Source organism: Dermacentor silvarum, chromosome 1 (genome assembly GCF_013339745.2).
Source record: "Dermacentor silvarum isolate Dsil-2018 chromosome 1, BIME_Dsil_1.4, whole genome shotgun sequence".
Classification (NCBI taxonomy): domain Eukaryota; kingdom Metazoa; phylum Arthropoda; class Arachnida; order Ixodida; family Ixodidae; genus Dermacentor; species Dermacentor silvarum.
In genome coordinates, this window is record NC_051154.1 from 339177730 (window position 1) to 339203348 (window position 25619).

The 25619-nt window shown below is 48.5% G+C and overlaps 1 protein-coding gene across 2 annotated transcripts; it reads left to right on the forward strand.

Moving 5' to 3' along the window:
- The first annotated feature begins 1612 nt into the window (after positions 1–1612).
- LOC119453580 (putative nucleoside permease NupX) lies at positions 1613–23876 on the forward strand. Of its 2 annotated transcripts, XM_037715634.2 has the most exons (3): positions 1613–1687; positions 10187–10367; positions 23753–23876. In XM_037715634.2, exons 1-3 carry the CDS (start codon positions 1637–1639, stop codon positions 23821–23823), a joined length of 303 nt encoding a protein of 100 aa, XP_037571562.2. In that variant the 5' UTR covers positions 1613–1636; the 3' UTR covers positions 23824–23876. The 2 variants fall into 2 exon arrangements, with proteins under 2 accessions (XP_037571562.2, XP_049516434.1); XM_049660477.1 differs by lacking the exon at positions 1613–1687 and having other exon boundaries at positions 9760–10367.
- The last annotated feature ends 1743 nt before the right edge of the window (positions 23877–25619 follow it).

Consider the following 25619-nt stretch of genomic DNA (forward strand, 5'->3'; position numbering starts at 1 on the left):
TGATCGATCTGAGCAGCCAGAGCGACAATAGGAGAATAAAAATAATCACTGGAACACAGACAGCTGAAGCGAAATCTTGTCATTGCACTGCATCAATGAAAGGCCGGCTGGAGGAGAATGCTCGCAAGGGTTCTGAGGGTAAGGCAGCAGGAGAACTTGAAGCCTACACTTCTTTTGGAAAGGAAGCGCTGCAGTTTGGCCGAATTTCACGCAATTTGATAACCTGCTACAGTCTTGAGCATGTTAAGAAACTTACAACATCGTTTTTCTCGTTTTTCATTCTTCCGCTGTTTTCACTTCTTGTGCTCAAAATCTATTGCACATAATGTGAATCAGTCTCAGTCAAGTGTTGCAAGCACATACACAAAAGTGCGTAAAATGAACGTATCTAGCTTTTATTGTAATTATCAAACTCTATGGTGATGCGCAATTTAGGAAACCAATCATCAATATCTCGATGGCTAAAGTAAAGGTTCTTTTTTTTTAAATATAAGGCTAAAAAGAAAATACTTTTTGAAGTTTATTCGCAATAATTTCGTTATAAAAAGCAGTATAGCCTATTTTATAAGACTCTCCTATTGCTGGTATAGAGCTCAAACCTTCCACAAGAGACCCCACTTTTCTCAATTTCAGGCCGCACAGAAAAATAAGCAAACAAGTTATTAAACAGATAAAATAATAGTCGATAATAGGAGGAAAGCTCTACATTGTACATAAATTTTATCTAATTAGCTTTATTGTTAATGAAAATGGATCTCTGAGGCGCAGAAGGTGTCTGATACCTTTTGTGCAGACAAAACTAACTGAATATTGCTGTCATCTGAAGAAGCTTCCAGCGTTTCTTTTTGCGGTGTTCTCCTTTATTATCTGATCATAAATAACTGGCTAATTAACTTTCCAGCGGTTTACTTAACAGCACAATTGGAACATATACTTATCTGAAGATTAGCCGTTGAACATTTATTCAGCTCACGTTACTAATTAGCTATAGTTTAAGGGAATGCAGAATCATAAAAGGTGCTCAGGTGACTGCTAACGACGTACCTGTAATCTGCTAACAACGTGCATAGTTTAATCAATATACAAGGCAGCGCTTTTTTTCAACCTGATGCATGTTAGCTGGGACACCCTGAATAAAAGAAACACCTAAATACTGTGAGCCCGCACGCATTATTATTATTTTTTTAAACAAAAGAAGAAGAAATCTCCCAGCTAACATTTATTATTTATTTATAAAAGTAACAGCTAAATACTGTGAGCCCTCACGCAATAGCATCTGCTCGTTTTGCGGCATACTTCTGTGAAGCACAACGGTTACCAGAGTAGAAAGTTGGGTCAGTCGGTGCGTGCTGCATTGATTGAGACATAGTTGAAGCCTACCATCGTGCCCAGTATCCTTCACGTTCTGTTCCTGCGTTTTCTAAGCTCTAGAGTTGAAAAATGTCTCCAACCTTCAAGGCTGTGTATTGCAGGGGGACTAGTGGGTTGACGTCAGCGGCCATATAGCTGTGGCGCTCTGCGTCTGCAGTGGTTGGTGGGCCTGATGCTCCAACCAATGGCGCTGATTCTGGGGGTGCCCTACAGCGAGTACGTGCTGGTCGCGGGGATCGTCGGCGTCAAGACCTACGTGGACGAAATGGTTGCCTTCATGGAACTGAGCAGCTACGCCCAGGCGAGGCTCATATCGGTACGCGCTCTCGTGTCCAAAGTGGAGACTAAGAAGGAACCGCTTGATTATCTGGCTGCCGTTCCTTTTGTTAAAGCGGAAATGTCTGTGTACAGTGTACTCTGCGTACTGGTAGAGGCACAGGTCGGCAAACTCACTTTTGAGTGGGCTCACTGAGATTCGTACCGACCAGCGAGTCTGAGTAAGCACGAATGGGTCCTAGGGCTGTGATTATGAGTGCGAGTGAGCCCGGTTACATAGAATTTTGGTGAGTCCGAGCGAGGCGTAAGCAAAAATATATAGTCTTTGAGAGAGTTTGAGCGAGTTCATTTTTTTTTGCCGACCTCTCCTATATACACCTAGAAGCACCTAGCAATTCCCAGTATATTCAATGTGTTCCTCAAAACGCACACCTGATTCCTGCGGATGATCAATTCGATACGCTAAGCACTTCGCAAACAGCAAATACTGTTTGCGAATACTGTTTGTTTTACTCCTCCCAGTAAGCATAAAGAAGGTAGCACAAATTTAATTTCTCTCACAGCGGCAGCGAAGTCTCTACAGCACTGAAATTCTTCATGTTTGTTTCACCAAAGAGACGCGTTATTCACGCCAACGTTTTATTTCATGCGCCCTATATACTCTTGAAATGACATAATTTAAAAAAACGGCATTAGGTACAAAGCATGATTACCAGTACATTGGCAAATTCACAGGATATGCCTAATTACCTTACATCTAGTTTTCTATGCATCACTCTTGAATTACTTAAATGAACTTTCCCTCTATGCTCCATTGTGTAAGCTCCAATCGTTTTCTTTATAAATTTTCGTTCACGACTGCAGCAGACATTCTCTGCCACATCTGCTGAGGACTTTGCAGCAAAAAAAGCGTTCAGGACTGCATGAAGTAAAAAAAAAGTGGTTGCTCATTAGCCAGCCAACCGCGCAGGAAGAGAGAACGCAGAGAAGGAGATGATACAAACCCTGCACTCGCAACTATATTTTAAACAACTGCCCCGTCTCTCCATTCGAATATCATTTAATCTTTTTTTTCTACTTTCGCTTAAGAACGCAATCAAGAGGCGTTTTCTGATTAGAGGCGCAAGAATTTTCTTAGGCTGTGAAAAGTCGCATAGGTGCTGAGTGGCTGCTCCACAGTACAGACAATTGAACATGGCGGCGTCTGGTCGGGAATCCCGGTGAATAAGAACTTCTACACAGAGATATATATATATAATAAAGTTTTATTCTGAGCAAGCCGCGGGCCAAGGCACGTTCGATCAGGTGGCCCTGTCTCTTCGGGTCCGGTTTTAATAGCTTGGCCTCCCACGGCTCTTCGGTTGGTGTTTGCGTGTCTACGGTGGCATGTTTTCCTACACATCCCCACATCATATGGCATAGGGTGTCTGGGACATCACGGTATACGTGGAGATGCATGAATGCTCAGTGGCTGGGTTAGGGCATGGGCAAAAATACTTTGAAATTGGATCATGATACGATACAAGATACCACCGCAATTATTGTATCCGATACGATACTTACCATTTGTATCTTAAGATACTTTAATACATTCGCAAATTTCGTATCACGGACCTATATACGTAGTGTAGCAGCAAACGCGTATGCAGAAAAATGTTTGATTGGAAATTTCCTAACTCCGACGAACCTTGTTTCATTTTAATGAAATGTCTCTTAGTATGTCAAAATGTTTCTCTTTCTTGCTCAAAGTATAATATTTTCATTCCGAACCAATTTATTGGGATTGCTTCAGCTGCTTAACATGAAAGCTCATTATACGTTGCGCTGTCAGCGGTTATTGCTTGTCGCTTTTGTAATTGATGGGAGTCGCTGCTAGCGGGTCGCCATCTCATGACAAGAACGTCAATAAGAAGCCTCCGCACGGTGGCACAAATACCGCTGTGGAGTTTTGCCTTGTCCGAAACAACAAAAAATCAAGAAAGCGAAAGGTCGGCTGCGCGCAGACGTTGGCGCGCTTGTTTTTGTCCAAGCGGTGCGAGCGCCACCACGTGACTCTGCTCCACCAATAGGGACGCGTAGCCCAATACCCTGCCCTCACTGGAAGGCTCTGGCGGAAAGATAAACGAATGTCGCCGCCTTTTGTTTTATTCAGGTGGCTTAGTGGCGGCAGTATCAGCTTGCGAATGATGTTGCGATGTCAGTATCTTGTATCTTAAGACGATACATTCTTTCATGTATCGGAAATACAGATACTGACAGGTGTCTTGCCAGACGAATCGTGATGTAGATGCAAGATACCCAGTGAGTACCTAAGATAGTATCTAAGATAGATGTATCTTCGATACTCCCCAGCAATGCAGTGGGTGAGATTCGGCGCAATGGCATAGCGTGGACGTAGCTGTTGGTTTACAATTTTCTGAGGGGTTGTCACAGCTGTCCCCGATTTGTCGTCGGCGCGAAGTCGATCGACGGGGTAGACAAGCCGGTTGGTCGTTCCGTACTCGAACGAACACAGTGAAAAGAGTCAGAGTCGGGAGGAAACGAAAAAAACAAGATATTTATCGGCTGATAAATATACACAAATCAATAAAATAAAATAATAATAAAAAAGACAAGACAGACTAACACACCTGAACTTAATATCACACAATGATGAAGACAAATAAATACGAGCAATTAACAGTACATATACATATGAAACAGGGCGCGGATCAAATATACAAGAATAACACCTAACAGCATTTCACTAAAACAAAGTTCAAAAGAAATCAAAGTTCAAAAGAAAACAAACAATGTCATACGCGTGGCCGGGCAGCAGCAGCAAGTCTATAAGCCGTGAAGTCGGTGCACAAAGCTTTCCCGAAGAATGCTGGCGGTCCGATCTTGTCGAGGTGGATGCCAATTGCTGGGCTGGGTTTCCCGGGAGTTTAAATCTGACGACTTCCCTCAAGCAGGTTGAGCTAACTTGAGGTGAACTACCGTGAGCTTCGTTGCAGACGCTGGTTTGACGTCTCGTACGTCAACAAGTTCCTCGGAGTTCCGACGTGGCCAGGCGGCCCAGGCGATACTGGATGGCACTAGCCCCCCAACGGCTTCTCAGCAGCGCATAGGTTCAGCTTCTAGACTAATCAGCAGGGCCCAAAACCTGCGCCTAAATAGCCTCTCCTTTCCCTAGTTCCCTATGTAGGGAAACTGCCGGTATGTAGAGTTCTCCTAATTCACGGCTCCTAGCTCCCAAAAGTCTTGGCCGCGCCCTTGTCACTGTGGACGAAAAACGGCCGTTTCTCCTCTCTCCCAAGGTCAAGGGCCAAGGTCGAGCCCGGCATACCAGGCGGACGTACATGCACACTTCTGGGTCCGTAATTCGGCATGTCGCGTGTCGAATCGAGATGCCACCCCGTGAGGCCACGACGCTTTTGACGCCCGTAATTCGGCGTGTCGATAATCAAAATTATACGCCGCATAGTGAAGACCCCACGTTCTGACGCCAGTAATTCGGCGTGTCGCTAATCAGCGTCCAAACCATTTGAAAACTCTCGAAAATATGCCGCTCCGTGACAGGGGTACTGCCTCTTCTATAGTTAGGCTGGGGTGAGGTGGCGGGCAAGTTCTTCTGTCCAGCCTGTATTATTTGCACAATGTCGCTGTACTTTTTGGGGACTTCATCCGTCTTCATTGGCGCGTCCTGTAAGAAAGCCCGGTGAACATGAGCTCGGGCGGAGGCGTCGACTGCCTCATTCCCCAACAGGGACTCGTGCCCCGGAGTCCAAACGATGTATATCTCTGGTAGTTGCTTCTTTGCCTTTCCTGGGAGTACTTGTAGGGCTTGCCTAGAGATTTTCCCCCTCTGAAAATTTCTGGAAGCTGCTTGTGAATCAGTGAGTATTATTGCTCCCACAGCATATGTTGAGATGGCCAGGGCTATTGTTGTTTCTTCTGCCGTGTCTACTGCTCTCGTTAAGATGCTAGCTGCCATTATCTCTTTGCCCTTGCTGTTGACGATGCTGATCGCATGGGGGCCCGAATTTTTCGCAGCATGGGTGCATCATATGTCCGGACTTCGGCCATAGGCTTTTCGGAGATTCTATATTCTGGCGTTTCTTGTTCCTTCATCGTGGGTTGGATGGATATTTCTTGGAAAAGGAGCTACAGAGATGTACTTTCGAATTGTCTCTGGGATTATACTTTTTTCTTGTCACGCAGATGCATAGCTTAAGTATATCCTAACCTTCTGTGTTACCCTACCTGCTACAGTAAGTTAGAGACGTTCGAGTTGGTTTACTTTGTGGGCTTCGATTAGCTCTTCCCAGGTGTTGCGGAGACCTAAGCGATCTAGTCGTTGTGCGAAGGCGCGTTCGGAGATTCCTGTGGCAATCTTGATGGCCTTCCGGGTGAGGGCATTCAGTTTTTCGGTTTCTGCATTCTTTAGGGTTAGGAACGGGTGTCGTAGGTGATTCTGCTGATGATAAGGGCTTGGATGCTTCTGACTGCATCTTGTTCTTTCAAGCCGTGTGTTCTGTTTCCTACCCGTCGCACCAAATGTGCTACTTACGTGACGGTTTTTTGCAGTTTAGATATATATGGTGGCGCCGCCCCATCCGTCCTTGTGCACATGTAGGCCGACGATTCCGAGTGACTCTACTTTGGGTATTTGCGCTCCATGCAGACAGAGTTCTGGTTCTGGGTATTCACCTTCTGGCGGTCTTCTCCTAGTTCTCGCTTTTAGCATGAGAAGCTCCGATTTTGCTGGGGCGCACGCGAGCCTTCAGGTGTTTTTCTGTTCGGTACACACACACACACACACACACACACACACACACACACACACACACACACACACACACACACACACACACACACACACACACACACACACACACACACACACACACACACACACACACACACATATATATATATATATATATATATATATATATATATATATATATATATATAGGGTGTTTCAGCGAACACTTTCAAATATTATTTAAGGTTCCCTGGGGCAGATAGCACAATTCTAGTTCATGGGCTGGTCTGCTCGAAGAGACGGGCATTACTTGCACAAGAAATTGAAATGCATAATCGCATATCACAACAATTTACTAATTAAGTTTTTAACTAATTACCTGATGGCGGAAACTGCAAACCAGACAGATGCACAGTGTAAGAGGTCTGCGCAGCCATGTGACGAGCACGAAGGCGATGCTTGTCGACAAGTATCGAGGCAAATAAATCAGCGCTAAATACACGGGGGTGCCTGCATTTCGCCCCCATGGAAATGCAGCCGCCACTGCCGGGGTCGAACCCCCGACCTCAGCAGTGCAGCGCCATAGCTACTCGGCTATACCGCGGAGGGTTTATCTCAAATTGTGTTGCGTGAAACATATATATATATATATATATAAGCAAGGTGTCGAAAGTCTTACCTGAAATATCAGATGGACTCGCCTTTGCGGGAAGGCTCCCGTTGCGCATCTAGCTGTTTTCTGACTCGCAGGTGGGAGCATCCTCTTTTGTGTCTATTTCTGACGTCAGTTTTTTTTTTTTTTTGGCGAGATACGCACTAGTGCCAAAACTTGACTGCACGTAAGCTGTGATTACGCCGTTCTCTCGGTAGATGCTCGAACACCATTTAATGCTCGCGCTGCGCTTAACGAAAACAAAGGTTGTTTATGAAGGTTTATACTTTGTACATCAGGAGCTTAGTTTGTCTCATAGAGCAGGTAATGGCGTTATGCAGATCGTTTTTTTTGTATGGTTTAATAAAGGCGAAATAAAGCACAGCGCTTGTATTTCTTTCTGTCGCGAATGTAGACGTCCAGCGGAGGCGACTGGTATAGGCGCGCTAAGCCAATCCACGTCCTATAGGAAGCTATAAGCACGCGTCGATTCTCGCCGACTGCGGTGGTCGGGCCACAGAACGGCGCAGTTGTCCTCACTCGAAGCCAGCGCTGACAACTCTAGGGGAACTACCCTAGATCTAGGGATTTTAGGGAAAAGGAAAAAAATCTGTTAGAGCTAGTCTACGGAAACGTTTGAGCTGATGTGGAAGTAAAAAAAAAGAAAAACAAATTCTCGTAAACTTGAGAAACCACTGCTGCGCGCCGCGATCACCAATTCATACGTGGAACGATGACCACGACGGGACCGCGTCACCCCAAATCACCTTCGCATTAGCATACGAAGTGTGGCTTCGTTAGCATATACAAAGTATGATAGTACTGCAGCGCAGGTAGTGCATCTTCGCTAAGCGGATATCAAGGTGTGGATGTCCTGGGCTCGTAATTAACAGAGCACAGCTATACTGCGCCATCGCCGTTTGCATACCTCTAGCTGTGCTGTCGATATGCGTGCCCTTTGAATGAAATATTCCTCCATAATCATCGAAAGAAAGGAATGCTGAACACCAAACTAAGCAGCAAATCTGGTCGTATAAACAGACGCATACCCAGCGCTGAACACGACAAGGAGGCCAACTGTGCCCGGTGATTGGCCAGGAATTAACAACATCCGTAGGCAGATCAAACTCGGACAGAATCTCATTGTACCGTCCCAGTGGTCACGTGTTTGTCCGAGCTTTGGCATGGAGGAAAAGAAAAACATTGGCTGCGTATCTGCGTGCTTAATTCGCTGCAAACAACGTGTATAAGCGCGTAAGCGTAGTGGTGCTGTACGTCACAGCATGCAAGAGGAATTTATTGCGCTTATTTTACATTTCTGTCGTCGAGTGGCACGCTGTTTTGACGCTGCTATATTCTATAAGAGTGGGCCTGCGTCCATTTTCCTTGCAATTCTAATGAGGTTCCCCGTCAGTCTTGCCACTTCGTTCTTGTACAAACTCGTGTTGCGTGTAGAGCAAAGTATAAATGTGCGGACGTCTTCTGTGAATACGGCTTCAAGCGGGAGGCTGTGTTGTTTGCACGTACAAATTGTGATGTGACCTCATTCTAGCTGGAATGTAGCGACTCCGTTAAAAATTTAAGACCGGCTCATAAATAAATGTAACTATACATTTGCAGCCAATTTGCACAATAAAAATTATGTTTAGAGAAACCATATTGACAAACAAAGCAACCATATCTTACAGAAATCTTGGAAAATCTAAGGGGTTTCTTTATTCGAGTTATGTGATAACTGTCTTCGGAAGTTGGCGGCACAGCCCTCCAAGAGGAATGTGCTCGCATCGAGGCACTCCAGTGGTGCTCGCATACAAAATATCGCGGACAGGCGATCTTATACACAACCGGCACGCCGAGCCCCTAAACCACGGATCAGTCAAGGCTACAGCTTTGGTGTCCCCGTTGCTCATTTGGCGTGCTGAATACGCCGCCAAGAGTATACTAACTACTTACACAATGTTCACACTTAATACTTGCGCAAGGTCTCACTTCCGTCCCAGCCCGGAAGATAATGCATAATCTCATGGAGCTCTCCTGAGGCCCCCGTGTGCTGGTATTATTTTTATTTTCGCATGCTGAATAAGCTTGCTAGGGGGCCTCCATCGCTGCGTGACGTCAGACGGAGCTCAGAGCGGATTTCTCGGTTGTGTGAATACCGATGTACCGGTTTAATAGTTTCGCTGTAGAACGTGTTCGTGTTACGTTCGCAAAAAAAGACGAAAAAAAGAAAGAAAGAAATGAAACAGCTATGGCAGCGACCTTATTAGTTTTTTTTTTTAGCTGCACCCAATTTTTTAAAATTGTCTGTGACAAATAGCACAGTTCTAACCCTTGAGCTAAATTACACGATGAGGCGGTTAGTACTTCTGTGAGAAATCGAAATGCTTAATTGAATAATTAACACGGTACCCGAATTATCTTTTTATATAATTACCTGACGGCACATATATGTCAATCAACGATTTATAGCCGGTGAGTTTGCAACGCGTATCCACTTGGAACACATTTTCAGGACTACACCAGTTTCGACATATTAATTTTCAATGTGTCCGATGCAGTGCTTTGGCGTTCCAGTTACTTTTTCTCTTCAATGCATAAAACAGCGTTCTCGTAAAAAGTAAGTTGAACAGCAGTGCATCTTTATCGAAAGTTTGACGTCGCGTATCTCGCAGTCGGTGCCATCCTCAAAATTGGTTACAAGCCTATATGCCTTGCAAATCATTAGCTACAATTCGTAGACTGAAATATGTGCCCCTAAAGCGAATAATTAAAAAGTTTAGTAATATAATTAGGCTAATCATTCGATTAGGTGATTTGATTTCTCGTAGAAGTATCGGCCGCCTCATCGAGTAATTTAGCTCACGCTTAAGCATTCTGCTATGTGCGACAGATAGCAGCCTACATATCGAAGGCAGCAAGCAAATCTGAAAAAAAAAAGTTCTTACGAAGGAAAAGCTTTGCGAGTTCGCCGCCTGCATTCGGCACATGCGCCAACGAGAGCAAGGAACGTTCGAGTGCGCGAAAAACCGGGCACTTGGTGCCCAAGAGGGCCACCACCGGACGCTATTACTGCGCGAATGACCATTATTCCGCGACATGTTAAAGCCCAACGCGGTCGCATCCACTTCGATCGGCAGTCTCGTTCGCTGACCATGGTGACGTTCGCTCTGGCTGGCTTCTCCAACCTGGGCTCCCTGGGCATCCAGCTGTCCGCCTGGTCCACCTGGGGACAGCGGCGTCTGGAGGACCTGTCGGCGATCGGGATGCGGGCGGTGGCCGCCGGTGCCCTCTGCGACTTCATGACCGCCTGCGTGGCAGGTATTGCGCCTCTCTGTAAAACCTTCAGCGCTCGCACCTCGCTCGAGTCGCAGTTGAGATAACGCAGGCATCTGATACGGGCAGTCCCAGTCGAGAGATAGTGAAGTATAACGAAGTGACTGTTTATTCCGCGCGAGAACAAACGGAATTCACTTCGGCAACTGCCTGGCCAGCGAACGAGCGTTTTGTACTTAGACTGACCGGAAAACTCAACTGTATGCATAGGCCTGAAGGAAACAATAAACTGAGAAGCTAAAAAAAGTGACAGTTTAATTATCTTAGGCAAGTAAATTTGGCTCCTCACATCCCCTCGACTGTGGTTTATTCGCAAAGTTGTCAGACACCAACGAAGAAAATTATTATGCTGTTGCGCACGCACTTCAACAACGTGAATGTCAGTCGAGCAGGATGCATGCTATTAATTCTCGCTGAGTGCTCAGTGCTTGTGCGTAGGAAACGTTAGCACACACGTGACACTGCAGATCGGAATTAAGGCAAGGCCAAGGAGGAAGGAAAATATAGGAAGGAGCATACCGCAACACGATTATCGCGGACTGTGGTGGCACAACACGTGATAAAAAACGTCACAGCACGGAGCATACGTCAGAGCGCGCGGTAGGTTTTAGTACTCCCGGTTGGTCTTTTTTTCAATGCCCATTCGAAACCAGTTGAAACTTTTGAAAGAAACACAAACAAAAACAAGGAAAAGAACAAAGCAAGGAAAAAACAAAGCAACGAAAAATCTTTTTCGTTCCTGCATCTGAGCAGCTGCCGGCCGAGCGCGTACCGAATAAAAACTACCGGTAACCGAACGTCTCGGCAAATCTCGATTTTCTGAGATCTCGACGCAAGAGGTTACGTGTTGGGCCACCACTGCTGGCTACACGAAGCGTTCGCTTGTCAAGGCTGTCTGCGTGACGTAATGCTCCCTCCTATATTTTATTGCGATAGCAATTATATGGACACTTGCACCGGATTTCTGCCGTCGGCGTCGCCGTCGTCGTCGCCGTGGTCGTCGCCGTCGCCGTCGCCGTCGTCGTCGCCGTCGCCGTCGCCGTGAGGTTCCCTATAGATAAAATCTTCGCCGCGCGCCGTATGCCCGACAGGAAGCGTGCGGGGACGCGCGCTATCACGGAGAGCGAACGCACTCAATCTCCCACGCGCAAGCAAGGAAGCGGAAAGCCAGCGCCAGAGGGAGCAGGGGGGGGGGGGGCACTTCTCTGCCAACAACCGCGCTCGTCGCTCGTCCGCACAGTCTCTTATCTCTCCCACGCGCAAGCCAGGAAGCGGGAAGCCAGCGCCGGAGGAAGCGGGGGGGGGGGGGGGGGCGCACTTCTCTGCCAACAACCGTGCTCGTCGCTCGCTCGCACCGTCTCTTATCTCCACACGGCTCTGACCTTTAAGCGCCGTGCATTCGCAGTTCAGTTTCCGTTGAAGCGATAGACCGCACGTACCTTCGCCCGCTGCGGCGTATGCTTGCTGCCAGCGTTTTGACAGTCGTTGTCTGCTGTCATTCAGTGTGATCTCTTCGTGTTTGTGCGCGCTCACACCACGCTTGTTCATTCAGTTCGTAATAGTCGGGCCACATTTTCCAACGCACGCTACACACGCAATGCTGCCCGGATCGGCAGTGCAGCGCTACAGGTGTGTCCCTTCGCACGCGCTGCCCACGGGAAGCGCTTCTCATCAACACCACCGTTTCACACGCGCCTTCTCGTGGTCATCGAGTCTCTCTTCATGTCGGTCTACTTACGCCGCAGCACACCTGCTTACTTAATGAGCTCATGTTTACTACAATTCATATTGCTACCAAAGCCGCTCACCTTACTTCGTATGACATTGCTGTGTTGCTATCGCATTCATTGCTTCGCCCTTAGGGCGAAACTGTGACATTTTTTTTCTTCCTCCATGGGCAAGAGCCTCGCGGTCATGTCCTCAATCAGACGACATGCAAGCTCACGCGGTCGGCCCTAGGTGCCCTTCCCATCAGAAGTCTGCCGTGTATTGTGCCGTGTAGTATTGTGCGATACCCGGAGCCGAACGCCTGTTCCGTACCCGTACCGTGGCGTCCATCGCCGACTGCACCAAGTCCAGGAGAAGAACCAGAGCTGCACACGACTTAAGTTATGGTGTTTTACGTGCCAAAACCACGATCTGATTATGAGGCACGCCGTAGTGGGGGACTCCGGAAAATTTGTACCACCCGGTGTTCTTTAACGTGCACCTAAATCTAAGTGCACGGTTGTTTCGCATTTCGCCCCCATCGAAATACGGCCGCAGAGCGCACACGATGACGTACGGACGTGAGCAGCCTTATCTAGAACGCGGGAACGGTGGCCTCCGTAGCTAGCCAGCGACGTCTCAAGGTAGTTGCTGGGCCCAAACGTGCCCAGCACCTACCGTTAGACGTCGGACTCGTCGCTGGCTGCCTCCGGAGAGCCCCGGAAGCCGCCGTTCCCGCGTTCTAGACAAGGCTGCTCACGTCTGTACACGCAGAGTCGTACTTTCCGAGAATCCAGCGGACACCCATTTTAACGACACGCCAGCAAGGAACAATCACGTTTCGTCTTCCTTCACGCGTTGTCAAAGTTAGTGTCGATTTTGTAAAACAACTTGACGACGCACGCTCGGTCAGCGCTCATCATTCGACCGCGCTACGCTCCTGCGCATGCGCACAGGATGCTTGACGCGAGAACCATGCCGGGCATTTGCATAATACATTTTCACCGAGGGCATCTTTACGCGATTACATCACTGAGTTTTCCATGAATGAACGCGCGCGTACAAGGCATATAAGGGTTATTTCGAAAAAAGTCTCCCAGCCATACGGACCAAACGTTTGCGTTTAGGTCGAATTTAAAGCTGTGTGGCGGCGCTGCGGTTATCGCCACGGCGTTGATGCAACAAAATGAAGAAATATAGAGCCTTTGCGTTGATGCCCACAACCCTCTTTCCACACTGGTTTTCCTTCCACTATCGTCAAGGAGACATGCAGACGAACGACGCACGCGCGATTTCGTCTACAGGTCTCTCGAGTTGGTGTTCTGACATAGAGTGTTCGCCGCCAAACATGGCTCTGTAATCGCAAGCTTGGTTACCCGCAACGGGATAGGGCGAATGATGCGCCCTTGCACCACCACGGCGTCGTTGGCTACTACAGAACAAAAGCGACGACTTCAGACCTTGACTTCAGGAATTACAACTCTTGTCGAATGTTTTTTCACTCCAATATCCATCGCAGATTTTAAAAAAAATCTCGGGTTTTACGTGCCAAATGCCACAATCTGATTATCAGGCATATCAATATAGCGGAGGCCTTCGATCACCCCTGATCAATATAGAACAACTGGTGCACCCATGTCTAAGTATACACGAGCGTTCATGCATTTTCTCCAATCGAAGTGCGTCAACCAGAGTGAGCTACGCGAAAAAAAATAAAAGTGGAAGCAAACAAAGCAGCTTCTCGCATGGTGTACGTGGTATCTTGTGCACTGGAGTAGCACTCCCGTGCATTTATCTCGATAGCAGGGCCGCAATGATATATCGCAATCGCCGCATGGCCACATGATCGGTCACACGATCGGCTAGGCTTAATGCAGCCATCGTTGCCCAGCATATTGTCGCGAAGAACGTATGCCGCGCCCGACCTTGAGGAATACCGAAACGGGTTTGAACGAGTGTGTGCACGTGTAAAGCGCGGTCGCTCCGCGCGCGGCTGTACTGGGGGGGAAAGGTCATGCCAGTTCACGGTCTATTGTTGCGACCATGTCTGCGTGGTCCCCAAAACTCTGGCCCCTATTGGAGCACGACGGCTTGCCTGATTGACGAATAGAGGCTTGCGTCTCCCACGGGTCCGCGGGCCCCGTGGATGCTGTGGAACCACATTTAAGGAAGGGGTTTTGGGTCATTTTGGAGAGAGCAAGGACACAGCAGCCCACGGCGCCACTTCACCACGGGAGACCAGGCCGGTCAGGCAGGCCGTCGACGATCGGTATGACATCGTTGCATTTATAAGATATTGTAAGGAACCAAGTTAATGCCAAGTTAAATAAATCTAGTCTCTTCAAATGTTACTTCTTGTTGTCGTCGTACCTGCCGATCTGCACCTGCCGCTGCCAGAGCTCATCCCCCTTCATCGTCGTCTCCCTGGTGAGCTGATGCGTCCGAAAACTAACTGCTGCGTCACTTCGCTACAAAGTGGTGGAGGTTGCTGGGTAGCGAAATCCACGCTCTAATATCATGGGCCGTGGTAACAAACCTCAGGAACCTACCTCTGAGAGCTCTACTATGACCGAAGCCCCTACTTTTATCACTACCATGTCCGCCCCTCAAGTTAACCCTTTCGTCGGACCGCCAGTCTTTAGAGGCGCGCCAGAAGAATCAATCGCCGAGTGGCTGCTTTGCTACGAACATGTAGCCTCACTGAACAACTGGGATCAAGCGACAAAAGTTAAATTTTTGTATCTGGCATTGGACGGAGACGCAAAAAAGTGGCACACAACTCAAATTTTAACGGGTGCCCCTAATTCATGGGAAGAGTGGGCGACTCTCCTAAAAACGTCGTTTACTAGTCGTTACTCAGTTGAAATCGCCTATTTGCGACTGCAAAACCGGACCCAGCTGCCATCAGAGTCCCCTGAGCAATATTACTATGACGTTTTGCAGCTGTGCGCCAGAGTTAACCCTTCCATGACGGAAGACGATCGGTTGCGGCACCTAATGCGCGGCTTGCGTCCGGACGTGCAAGAGAAAATAATCATCGCGAACCCGGACAGCTGCTCTGCCTTCCTCCAAATTCTGCAGCGTATTAATCTGGCTGCTTTGATTACCCGTGCGTCCCAGCCACAATCAATCGGCACTCATTTCTCTGCCGGCCCGCAGTCATGGATCCCATATGGCTCGACACCTCCCGTCGGAGTGACACACTCTGTACCAGCAACGCAGCCGCCTCCGACCTGTTTCGCTACTTGCGCGGCGGCGGAGCGTCATTGCCTGCGAGAGGCCACAGACCACGACAGGGACCTAAAAGCGATCGCGGATTCCATAGCCTCGTTATCGAACCGCTTAAAGGCTATGGAAGAAGACGTAAAACATCCTCCAGCGCACTGGCCACCGAGAAGTTCCGCTGACGACGACAGCCGACCACGATGCCAGCTGTGCGGCTGGATCGGCCACCTCGCGCCCCAGTGCTGGCAACGGTTCCGAGAAGACGGACCCCAACGGAGGGAGCAACGCGTTGCTAACAGTGAGCAGTTCAACCCCTCGGGAAACGGGGACGGCCGGGGCGTAGGGGGCCCGTCCGGCCTACCATTTTGTAATCTGTCGAAAAGTCAGCCCCTCGCATTGCCTGTCCGAGCAAAGGGGACCGACCCAAAGTTACGGCAGCGCTTTAGCTATGAACATGGAAACCTCGCTACGCTTGCCCACCTTCCGCATGATTCCGCACCAGTAAGTGAAGAAAACCCGTTACCGTTGCTCGTGCTGGATCATGTGGAGGTTGGAAAAAAGCAGAGGGAAGATTCATGGATGAAGGAAGTGATACAGCACCTAGAGCAGCCGAGCGCGCCCGTTGTCAGAAAAACGAAAAGAACGGCACGGAGCTTTCGGTTAGTTGATGATGTTTTGTACAGAAGGGCAAACGGCTTTCATGAAAGTCGCACGGCACTCGTTGTCCCATCGTGTTTGAGGCCGGAGGTTTTACGGCACTGTCATGTCGACACTACGGCGGGCCACCTCGACTTCGGGCGCACATGGGGGAAAGTTCGCCGCCGCTATTTCTGGCCGAAGATGTTCTCGCAAGTCAGCCAGTACGTTCAATCCTGCTCTGACTGCCAGACCCAAAAGCTCGCACCCAGAAAGCCGGCCAGCGTCGACCCCTTTGTGGTCCCTAAGAATGAACCAATGCTGCAGGTAGATATAGGACAAGGCGCGCTACGCCGCATGGAAGACGTCAGAAAAGAATCCTATAAACTGCAGCCTCATAAAAAACTAGTGGACCAAACTAGGAAAAAACGTCGCGTTGTGAATGTTGCGTGGTTAAAACCTTCCCACGTCCGAAGGTGCTCCAATGATGACGACGCAGACGACGAGTCTGTTGACGAACGTCGTAAGAAAAAGTGTGATCTTCGTCGTGGTGCGCGCAAGTGCCGGCCGAGTGCTGACCAGAGGCTTGCCTCGTGTGATCGTGTGTGGGATCGTGCGTGTGATCGTGTGTGTGAGACAGAGACCAACGACAGAGTGCGCGCAGTAGGAAGCTTGGACGCTGTGACTGAACTTTACTCCGACTGGCGGACATTCACTGCTTACGACACGGACACTGATGTGTATCACAGCGCAAGTTAATGAACTTTAAGTGTTATTTTTCTTGTGTTTCGCGATTGTTCGGGTTTTTTCCATTTTTGTTAAAACGAGCTTGTTCATTTTTGTTTTTATTCTTTCCATTTCTCTTACACGAACCCCTCATGTATGTACTTAATTTCTAGAGCCATAATTTTGTTTTCAAGTTCGAAGTGCTCTGTAAAAACGAGTGGGACACTCTTTTTCGTAGGGGGAAGGTGTCGCGAAGAACGTATGCCGCGCCCGACCTTGAGGAATACCGAAACGGGTTTGAACGAGTGTGTGCACGTGTAAAGCGCGGTCGCTCCGCGCGCGGCTGTACTGGGGGGGAAAGGTCATGCCAGTTCACGGTCTATTGTTGCGACCATGTCTGCGTGGTCCCCAAAACTCTGGCCCCTATTGGAGCACGACGGCTTGCCTGATTGACGAATAGAGGCTTGCGTCTCCCACGGGTCCGCGGGCCCCGTGGATGCTGTGGAACCACATTTAAGGAAGGGGTTTTGGGTCATTTTGGAGAGAGCAAGGACACAGCAGCCCACGGCGCCACTTCACCACGGGAGACCAGGCCGGTCAGGCAGGCCGTCGACGATCGGTATGACATCGTTGCATTTATAAGATATTGTAAGGAACCAAGTTAATGCCAAGTTAAATAAATCTAGTCTCTTCAAATGTTACTTCTTGTTGTCGTCGTACCTGCCGATCTGCACCTGCCGCTGCCAGAGCTCATCCCCCTTCATCGTCGTCTCCCTGGTGAGCTGATGCGTCCGAAAACTAACTGCTGCGTCACTTCGCTACAATATCGTCATTCTTGGCTCCAGAAGCGGGACTGCTATAGCGTTCATGGCTTTAGGCGGCTGACGCAGCTCATTACGACTGTGCCACGTAGCTCGAGAGAGTTAAAATCTGATAAGTAGCCACGTGTGCACATTATTTTAAATGTACTGTCTGACTGTTGAATCGAAGCTACTACACTTAATTGTTACAATAGTATGAAATAACGGGCGAACGGCATATCTTACGGCTGGAACTGTGCCAGTAGGCATACAGCGAGACGCAGCTGTAGGTCTACATGTTGGATTTCAGTATTGGAATATTCAAACATGCAAGCATGCGGTGAGGCATGTGACGGGCTACTGCAGCATGGCCGTGTCTATTCCTTACAATGGCGGGCGAAAACCAACGTCGCGTGACTGCAGCACACGGTAATCGGCTTTGTGCAAGTCCCCCATGGATGAGCCTCTGTACACTAAATGTAGATCAGCACTATCGAGCTTCCATATGGCTTTATGCCCGTCAAGGTGCGAGGGCTTTAGCTATGGGAACGTTAGTGACAGCTAATACATTCCCGGCACGCACTATACCATGTGTTCAAAAACCACGAGCACCACACACGAGCTGTAGGTCCCGCAATGTGAAATATAGTTCAGTTTCTCAGTTATCGTTGTCCGCTTGTACCCCGCAGTGGCGAATCATGTCTCTATTTCATTAATGGGATAAGTTCGTCAAGGCTTGTTCGGCTGGCGCTCGAGGGCACCCTGCCGAGCCAGCTGCTGACAAAGGGTTTCGGTGCAGTGATGTTCCGTACACGACAATTTTATTGTTTGGAAATTATCGTGCACTATTTGGACAAAAAACAGCAGTTGTTTACGGAGCAAAGACGATATAAATGACCTCTCTCCTATATAGTGCGATTTTTTTCTTCAGGTTACGACTTTGATTGGGAGAATAAAAGCGGCGTGTCACCTTGGACGAGTTGAACTATACAGGACATTACCAATATAGCCATCGAGAGATGATAGTCTGCCCACATTTATAGCGTGTGCTTTGCACGGCCGTCGGCAAGGCTATATAAGCCCGCCTCTGCAATGAAGAAGCTGCGCAATGCAGGGGTGGAATTCACAAAGTCAAATTACGCTCAAGTTTTAGAGTAAAAAAAATCTTATGAAATAAAAGTATTCACAAAGCTAAAAACGTTCGTAAGATCAGCAATCTTACGATAGACGCCCGCCACTCCAAAAACGTTGGCTGTAGTCGACAACAGGCGTGTATGTGTGCAAAAATAGCACAGGTGCAAATTTCTGTACGTGTGCCAAAAGTAAGCGAAAGTCGATTCACAAAGCTTAGACGGCCGTCGCCAGCTGCCGACGTAAGACGCAAACTCAATGAGAGAGGTGCAGCAGTATTAGAATATGATGACGCCGATCTGGCGCAAGTCCAGCTGCCGCTGATAAGCGATGGAACGCGCTGTCACAAGCGATTGGCTGGCAGGCCACGACTTTAGGATGTCACGTGCTTTCTTGTTGCCGACGGACTCTGCTATAGGTCATATAAATGGGGAGGTGAGCTTTGCAGTACGTTCTGGAAAAACACGCTCTGCTTATGCTCCGCCCAGCCATGAACAGGAACTTCCGTATAACTCCCCAAATCGATATGTTAAAAAACATTGGCCGTTACAACGTGCCATTATTCATTGATATGTGGACGCTAAAGCGGCATCTACGTACCCAGCCCATAGGTGGGACAGCTGAAACAGATTTTAGAGCAATTTCTGGAGCTGAATAGTCTGAATCTGGAGCAGGTTAACAAGGGAGGATGGGGGGATGGGAAAGGATGACATTTTTGGAGCGGAAAATTCGAAATTTGGAGTATAGCCTATTTGTTGCATAACACTTCAAACCTAGAGCACATCAATGATTTAATTTTGGTCACAATTCTTACACTCGTCCTTCGTTTTTGGAATAGCTTCTCCAGTGTTTGAAAAAATGCCATAGTTTACCATAAAATTACTTCAGAGGGCGTAGAACACTGTTGTGTACCGCTTTCTAGCTTCCACCAGATACACTAAAGCCCGGATAGTTCCAACTCCCACAATTCGAACTAATGGATAACTCCAACTGCATTTTGGCTCCAGTCGCGGCGGCAGACATACAAATGGAGAAACAATATTTGAACACATTATTGCGCGAGACGGTTAATCCAAGCGATATTTCATTTTCCGGCTGACACTTATGACGAAAATACAATGCCCGCAGACGCAAACCTTTATTTCGATCAAACGTTACGGCACGAGCATGTTTTATTCTTCCGCACATTGCTCGAGGTTTACTCTGGCGCAGGTCCTGCATGTGCTACAGATGGATTTTTGCGTACCGCATAGCGTATGGGCGGGGACCACGTGACGCCGGTATTAAAATTCTCTATATAGCCTAAAACAATTACACGTTTTGTTTTACGCTTGCCCCCCACTGTATCCATTCTGTGACGCGCATCTCCTTGCCAAGAAATCACCCCCAAAATACTAATGTTTCACTGCCTAATAATATCAGACGCTTGCATTCAATTCTTCCAAAATAATTTATCAGAACAACCCCCCGGCATCATGATCAACCATAATTTGATCTCTCCAAGAATGCAGTAAACTGTAGTGTTGCTTACATTGTATTTTTTAAACAAAATGAGTATAATGACGTGAGACAGAAGAAGAAGACCGGCACCGAAGCAAAGGTCAGCATTAGGCCAGCACCGAAGAAGAGGAAGTAGAGGTTGCTCCTCGCCTTCTTGGCTGGTTGCTGCCACGCCTGTGCTACTCGCCTATTTTGTAAATATTTGTAAATATACGTTTTTGCGCAACATTTTCTGGTGGAGGTGCGGGGAACGCTGCCTGTTCATCCCCATCACCCAAGCACGGAACTCCGAAGTGGTCACTGCGTTGTTCCCTCGGTGATGGTCACTGAAGCACGCACCGCGCCGGAACCTACCGTGCAGCAGCCGTCCCCGCCATCTGTCATCTCATCGCTTCCGCAAGATCCGGGCACCTTCTCTGGCACAGATAACGTGGACGTTGAGGACTGGATTTCATGGTATGAGCGCGTCAGCAAACAGAACAGATGGGACGATACGCTTATGCTGGCGAATGTGATATTTTACCTGAAAGGAACCGCGCGCGTCTGGTACGAGACGCACGAACACGATCTGACCAGTTGGGACGTTTGCAAAGAAAAACTGAATGACTTGTTCGGCAAGCCCTTGGGTCGTCAACTAGCCGCTAAAAAAGAACTTGGCTCCCGTGCGCAGTCATCTACTGAATCATATATTTCGTATATTCAGGGTATTCTAGCGCTTTGCCGTAAAGTTGACGGTAACATGTCCGAAGCGGACAAAATCGGACATATACTCAAATGAATCGCAGATAACGCATTCAACCTCTTGGTATTCAGGAACTGCGCCACCGTGGATGCTATTGTGACAGAGTGTCGGTGATTCGAACAAGCTAAATCCCGCCGTATCGCCCAGCAATTCACCAGGCTCCCCAACACTGCCGCATCGTCATCATGTGAGGAACCACTACCTACGTCACAATCGCCGGTTTCGAACACTTTGACAAGGATCGTTCGTCGGGAAATAGAAGCAATGTCACCAGCCCCTCTCGTGCCCGATGTATCGACTGCCAGCCAGCCAAGAAGGCGAGGAGCAACCTCTACTTCCTCTTCTTCGGTGCTGGCCTAATGCTGACCTCTGCTTCGGTGCCGGTCTTCTTCTTCTGTCTCGCGTCATTATGACGCGAGACAGAAGAAGAAGGCCGGCACCGAAGCAGAGGTGAGCATTAGGCCAATAGAGCAGAAGTCGTCAGAAGGCGGATAAGCGTAGAAAATGCCTGAGCTTCTAGATGGCCCCAGACGAAAGGCGTATCTTTCTTGAGAAGGTCGGTGAGCGGATGGGCGATGTCAGCGAAATTTTTGATAAAGCGACGAAAGTAAGAACATAAGCCAATGAAGAATCGAACGTCTTTGGTTGAGCAAGGTGCAGGGAAATGCTTCACGGCGCGAATTTTTTCTGGATCAGGTCGGATTCCTACACCATTAACAAGGTGGCCGAGCACTGTTATTTCGCGGCGACCAAAATGGCACTTGGATGAGTTAAGCTGGAGACCGGCACTTCGGAACACTTGGAGGATGGCGGACAGGCGCTGAATATGGCTGTCAAATGTCGTTGAGAAAACAATAACGTCATCAAGGTAACATAAGCAGGTAGACCATTTGAAGCCACGAAGGAGCGAATCCATCATGCGCTCAAATGTGGCTGGCGCATTGCATAGGCCGAAGGGCATAACTTTAAATTGGTATAACCCATCAGGTGTCACAAAAGCGGTGTTCTCGCGGTCCATAGGATCTACGGCAACCTGCCAATAGCCACACCGCAGATCGATGGACGAAAAATAACTCGCTCCATGGAGGCAATCGAGGGCATCATCTATGCGTGGCAACGGATATACGTCCTTCTTAGTGATCTTGTTCAGGTGTCTGTAATCGACACAGAAACGCCAGGTGCCGTATTTTTTTTTTTTTTGACAAGCACAACTGGGGATGCCCATGGGCTAGACGAAGGTTCTATAATGTCTTTTGCAGCCATCTTGTCGACTTCTGTTTGTATAATCACCCGTTCAGCAGCAGAAACACGATACGGACGGCGATGAATAGGGTTTGCGTCGCCTGTGTCGATTCGGTGCATGACAGCCGTTGTCTGGCCAAGTGGGCCGTTGTCGAAGTCAAAAACGTCCCGGTACGACGCTAACACACGGCAGAGCTCATCAGCCTGCGCAGGTGAAAGGTCAGCGGCTATCATTTTGTTGAATTCACTGGTGGGCAAGCTGGTGGATCCTGCTGAGCACGTCAAACTCAAACTCGCCTCAGATGTTAGCGTGGATATTTGACAGTCGCTGAGGGATGCCAACGTTGCGAGCGCAATTCCGGATGGTAGAACACGGGCGGATAAGCCAAAGTTCAGCACAGGCAGATAAGCTTCGTTGTTGACAATTTCGACAACCTTGTGTGCCAAGACAACGTCAGTAATAGGGGATGCAACGTAATCCCCATCAGCGACAGCAGGAGAGGGCGTCAAAAGAACATAAGTAGTGGATTGGGGCGGTAATCGCACGTACTCTGAGGAACACAGTTGCGTAGGTTTAGCAGGAAGAGTCTCTGGGGCAGAAGGGAATTCAAGTTGCAGGACACCGGTGCCGCAGTCGACGAGGGCTGAATGTGTCGACAAAAAGTCAATGCCCAAGATCACGTCGTATGGGCACTGCTCAAGCACAACAAACTGAGCGCTCGTTGTATGGCCAGATATAGTAACGCGGGCAGTACACGTTCCAACAACAGTAGGTGTGCTTCCATCGGCAACTCTCACTGTGCGTAGCACGGCGGGTGTCAGGACTTTCTTCAGCTTCTCACGAATACTAGAGCTCATCACCGAGATCTGTGCACCAGTGTCGATAAGGGCCATAACACTAACACCGTAGAGTTGGACTTCGAGCAAATGAGAACGCGTAGGAACTGTCAGACGAGGATTTCGAGGCCGGGTCGAGAATGCAGCGTCACCTCCGGGCGCTGCACTCGTTAGTTTTCCGATGCGTAGCGTCCAGAGTTGGCAGGCGACGGAAAACGGCGGACTTGCGGCGAAGGGAATCGGCGGGCTTGCGGTGAGCGAGATCGGCGATCGCGCAGCGATGGTGACCTGCTGTACACGTTGGTGCGAGTGTCGACGTCGGGCGTGTCAGTCGGTGGAGAGCACGACGATGTTGTACGAGAGTAGCCTTCAGGACGAGGGTTCCGGGTGCTCCAGCCAGTCGGTGACGTCTGACGGCTCCAGCAGTGTCGCGCAATATGCCCAACTCGAGAGCACGCGAAACATATTGGGCGATCATCCGGCGTCCTCCACTCAGCGGGATTGCGGTATCGCAAGTGAAAGGGCTGGTTCCGCGGCGCGACTGGTGGAACTGGTGGTGTGACTTGTGCGACTGGTGGTACGCGAACAGCGCACACAGAGGAGAGTCCCAAATTCGCGATCTCCTGTCGAACCACGGCTTGAATCAATGAAACCATATCACATTGGTGCTATGTTTTGTATTTTGTCGTATCCTATAGTTCGTTAAAGTGTGTGTGCTGTCTGAGTGTTATATACTATTCTGTTTTTATTCATCCCCTTCATGATGTACTTACACGTATAGAGTGCAATATAAATAAATACGGGTAGCGTCATTTCTGATGCAGGTGCCTTGACCCCAACGAGTATTCCTTTCGATACCACCATGTTCAACACCACGGAGTTCCTGGACAGCTAGCCTGACGTCATTGGGAACGTGTTCATCAGCACGTCTGCTGCAGAACCACCAACGGCTGCTTATTACGAGAATATTGTTCCTGACTTTCTTTTTTTTCGCACTAAACAATCTTAGTCATGTATCTCTTCGACGTGATATTTTTTTGCGCGTGATCGATATACATACATTATTGCTTAAGAACAGAAAAACACACACAAGCAGTTGAACCCAGCAATTCATCCGTCACAGGCCTTTTATCTGAGAAGGAAACCGGCGGGCCTGACACACTTATCACTTCTAATCTTAATCTCTAAAGCCTGTAAGATTTCCCTAACGAGCTGGTCACCCTTTCTTGGCCAGCGAGTGTGTGTGACGAAACAGAGGCTTGCGCCCGTAATGTGCGGTACGATCACCAACCAAAGCAAGTTTACCTTTTTGTGTCTGTGCATTCTTGTAGGAGCGGTGTCTCGGAAGAAAGTCGACAAAAAAAATGGCAGAAACACTGAAGACTGCTTACGTGCGGGAATGCGACAGCATTATAGTCGTTTTGGTCAAATGTAAGTAAAGAGCGCACGTGATGGGAGCTTCGTGCCAGGAGCGGCCAAGCTTGCGTGTATTCGCGAGCTTCTTTCAAGCTCGGAAAAACACTGTTTTTGTAGCACGTATTGAGCAACAGAAAGCTGTATCGGGAGTTTCTCATGTTGCTATACAGTTTTCTCATTTACACTTTTCATCTAAATATAATATTTGAGAAGTGGGTTTATTCACTAAGACTAATTATGTAATTAGGCGGAATGCAAGAAATAATCTGAGTATCTCCAAGCGACGGCAAACAACATTACTTTCATTCTGTCCAGCTAAGTGGCATTTGCACATATTTAAAGATTGGTGCAGAATAGTTGGGACACCCTATGTGTGTAGTGCTTCAAAATCAGGCAGTATGCATGCATTCAGCATGCAGAGAACACTTATGAAAGATATAGCGATAACACCATACACAATTCGCTATCTGCCATTTAGGAATCCCGTTGACCTGCCTTACGATACGAATTGGACTCCTTGGCTTGCATAGCCTCCGACGAAGCAGGATCTGCGATAGGCATGCTAAGAAGCCGAGATCTACAAGATCATTTTTCTGAGAGTCTGCCGCCCCTCCAAGAAGTGTGCGTGCCGTTCAGGAGCAACCGCAACATTTGATGGACCGCATGCCTGAAAAGAGAATTAAACACCCTTAGGAATTTCCCTCGCGCAAGCCGGCGTTTGAGACGCCTGCCACGTTGCGTAGCAACAATTTACGCAAAAAAAAAGTGAGCGTGCGCTTCTAGTTCACGACGAAGAAAGAAGTTATAATTAGGGGAAGCATTCGTCCCCAATATTGTACGAGTCTCGCGTCGCACCGTGCTGCCGTGGAGCGCTTCTACAAGGTCGAGCACGTCGTGTCTTGCGATTCAACACGTTTCAATGTTGCACGGTCCACCATGGCGGTTCAGCAGGGCGGCTCTTGTCGTAAGGCGATCGCTTACAAAGATATCCAATCCCAAGGTGGGTGATTCCGCCGTTCCAAATTTTTTTCTTCTTTTTGAAATGGACGCAACTTTCGCAATGCATAATAAGAAATAGAGTACAGTGAAACGTATGTGCCCACGCTTGTTTTACGCCGCTATGTGCACGGGACATGCATGGGATAAAATATGGGCGAATGCATACGAAACTGGCCTGTTGCACTGCGCCTTCGGCCAGAACGAGGCATACAGGGAGCGCTTGCAGCAGGTTCCGGAAGGACCCTCCTCTTCTTTATTTCGCAATTCTTTCCGCAG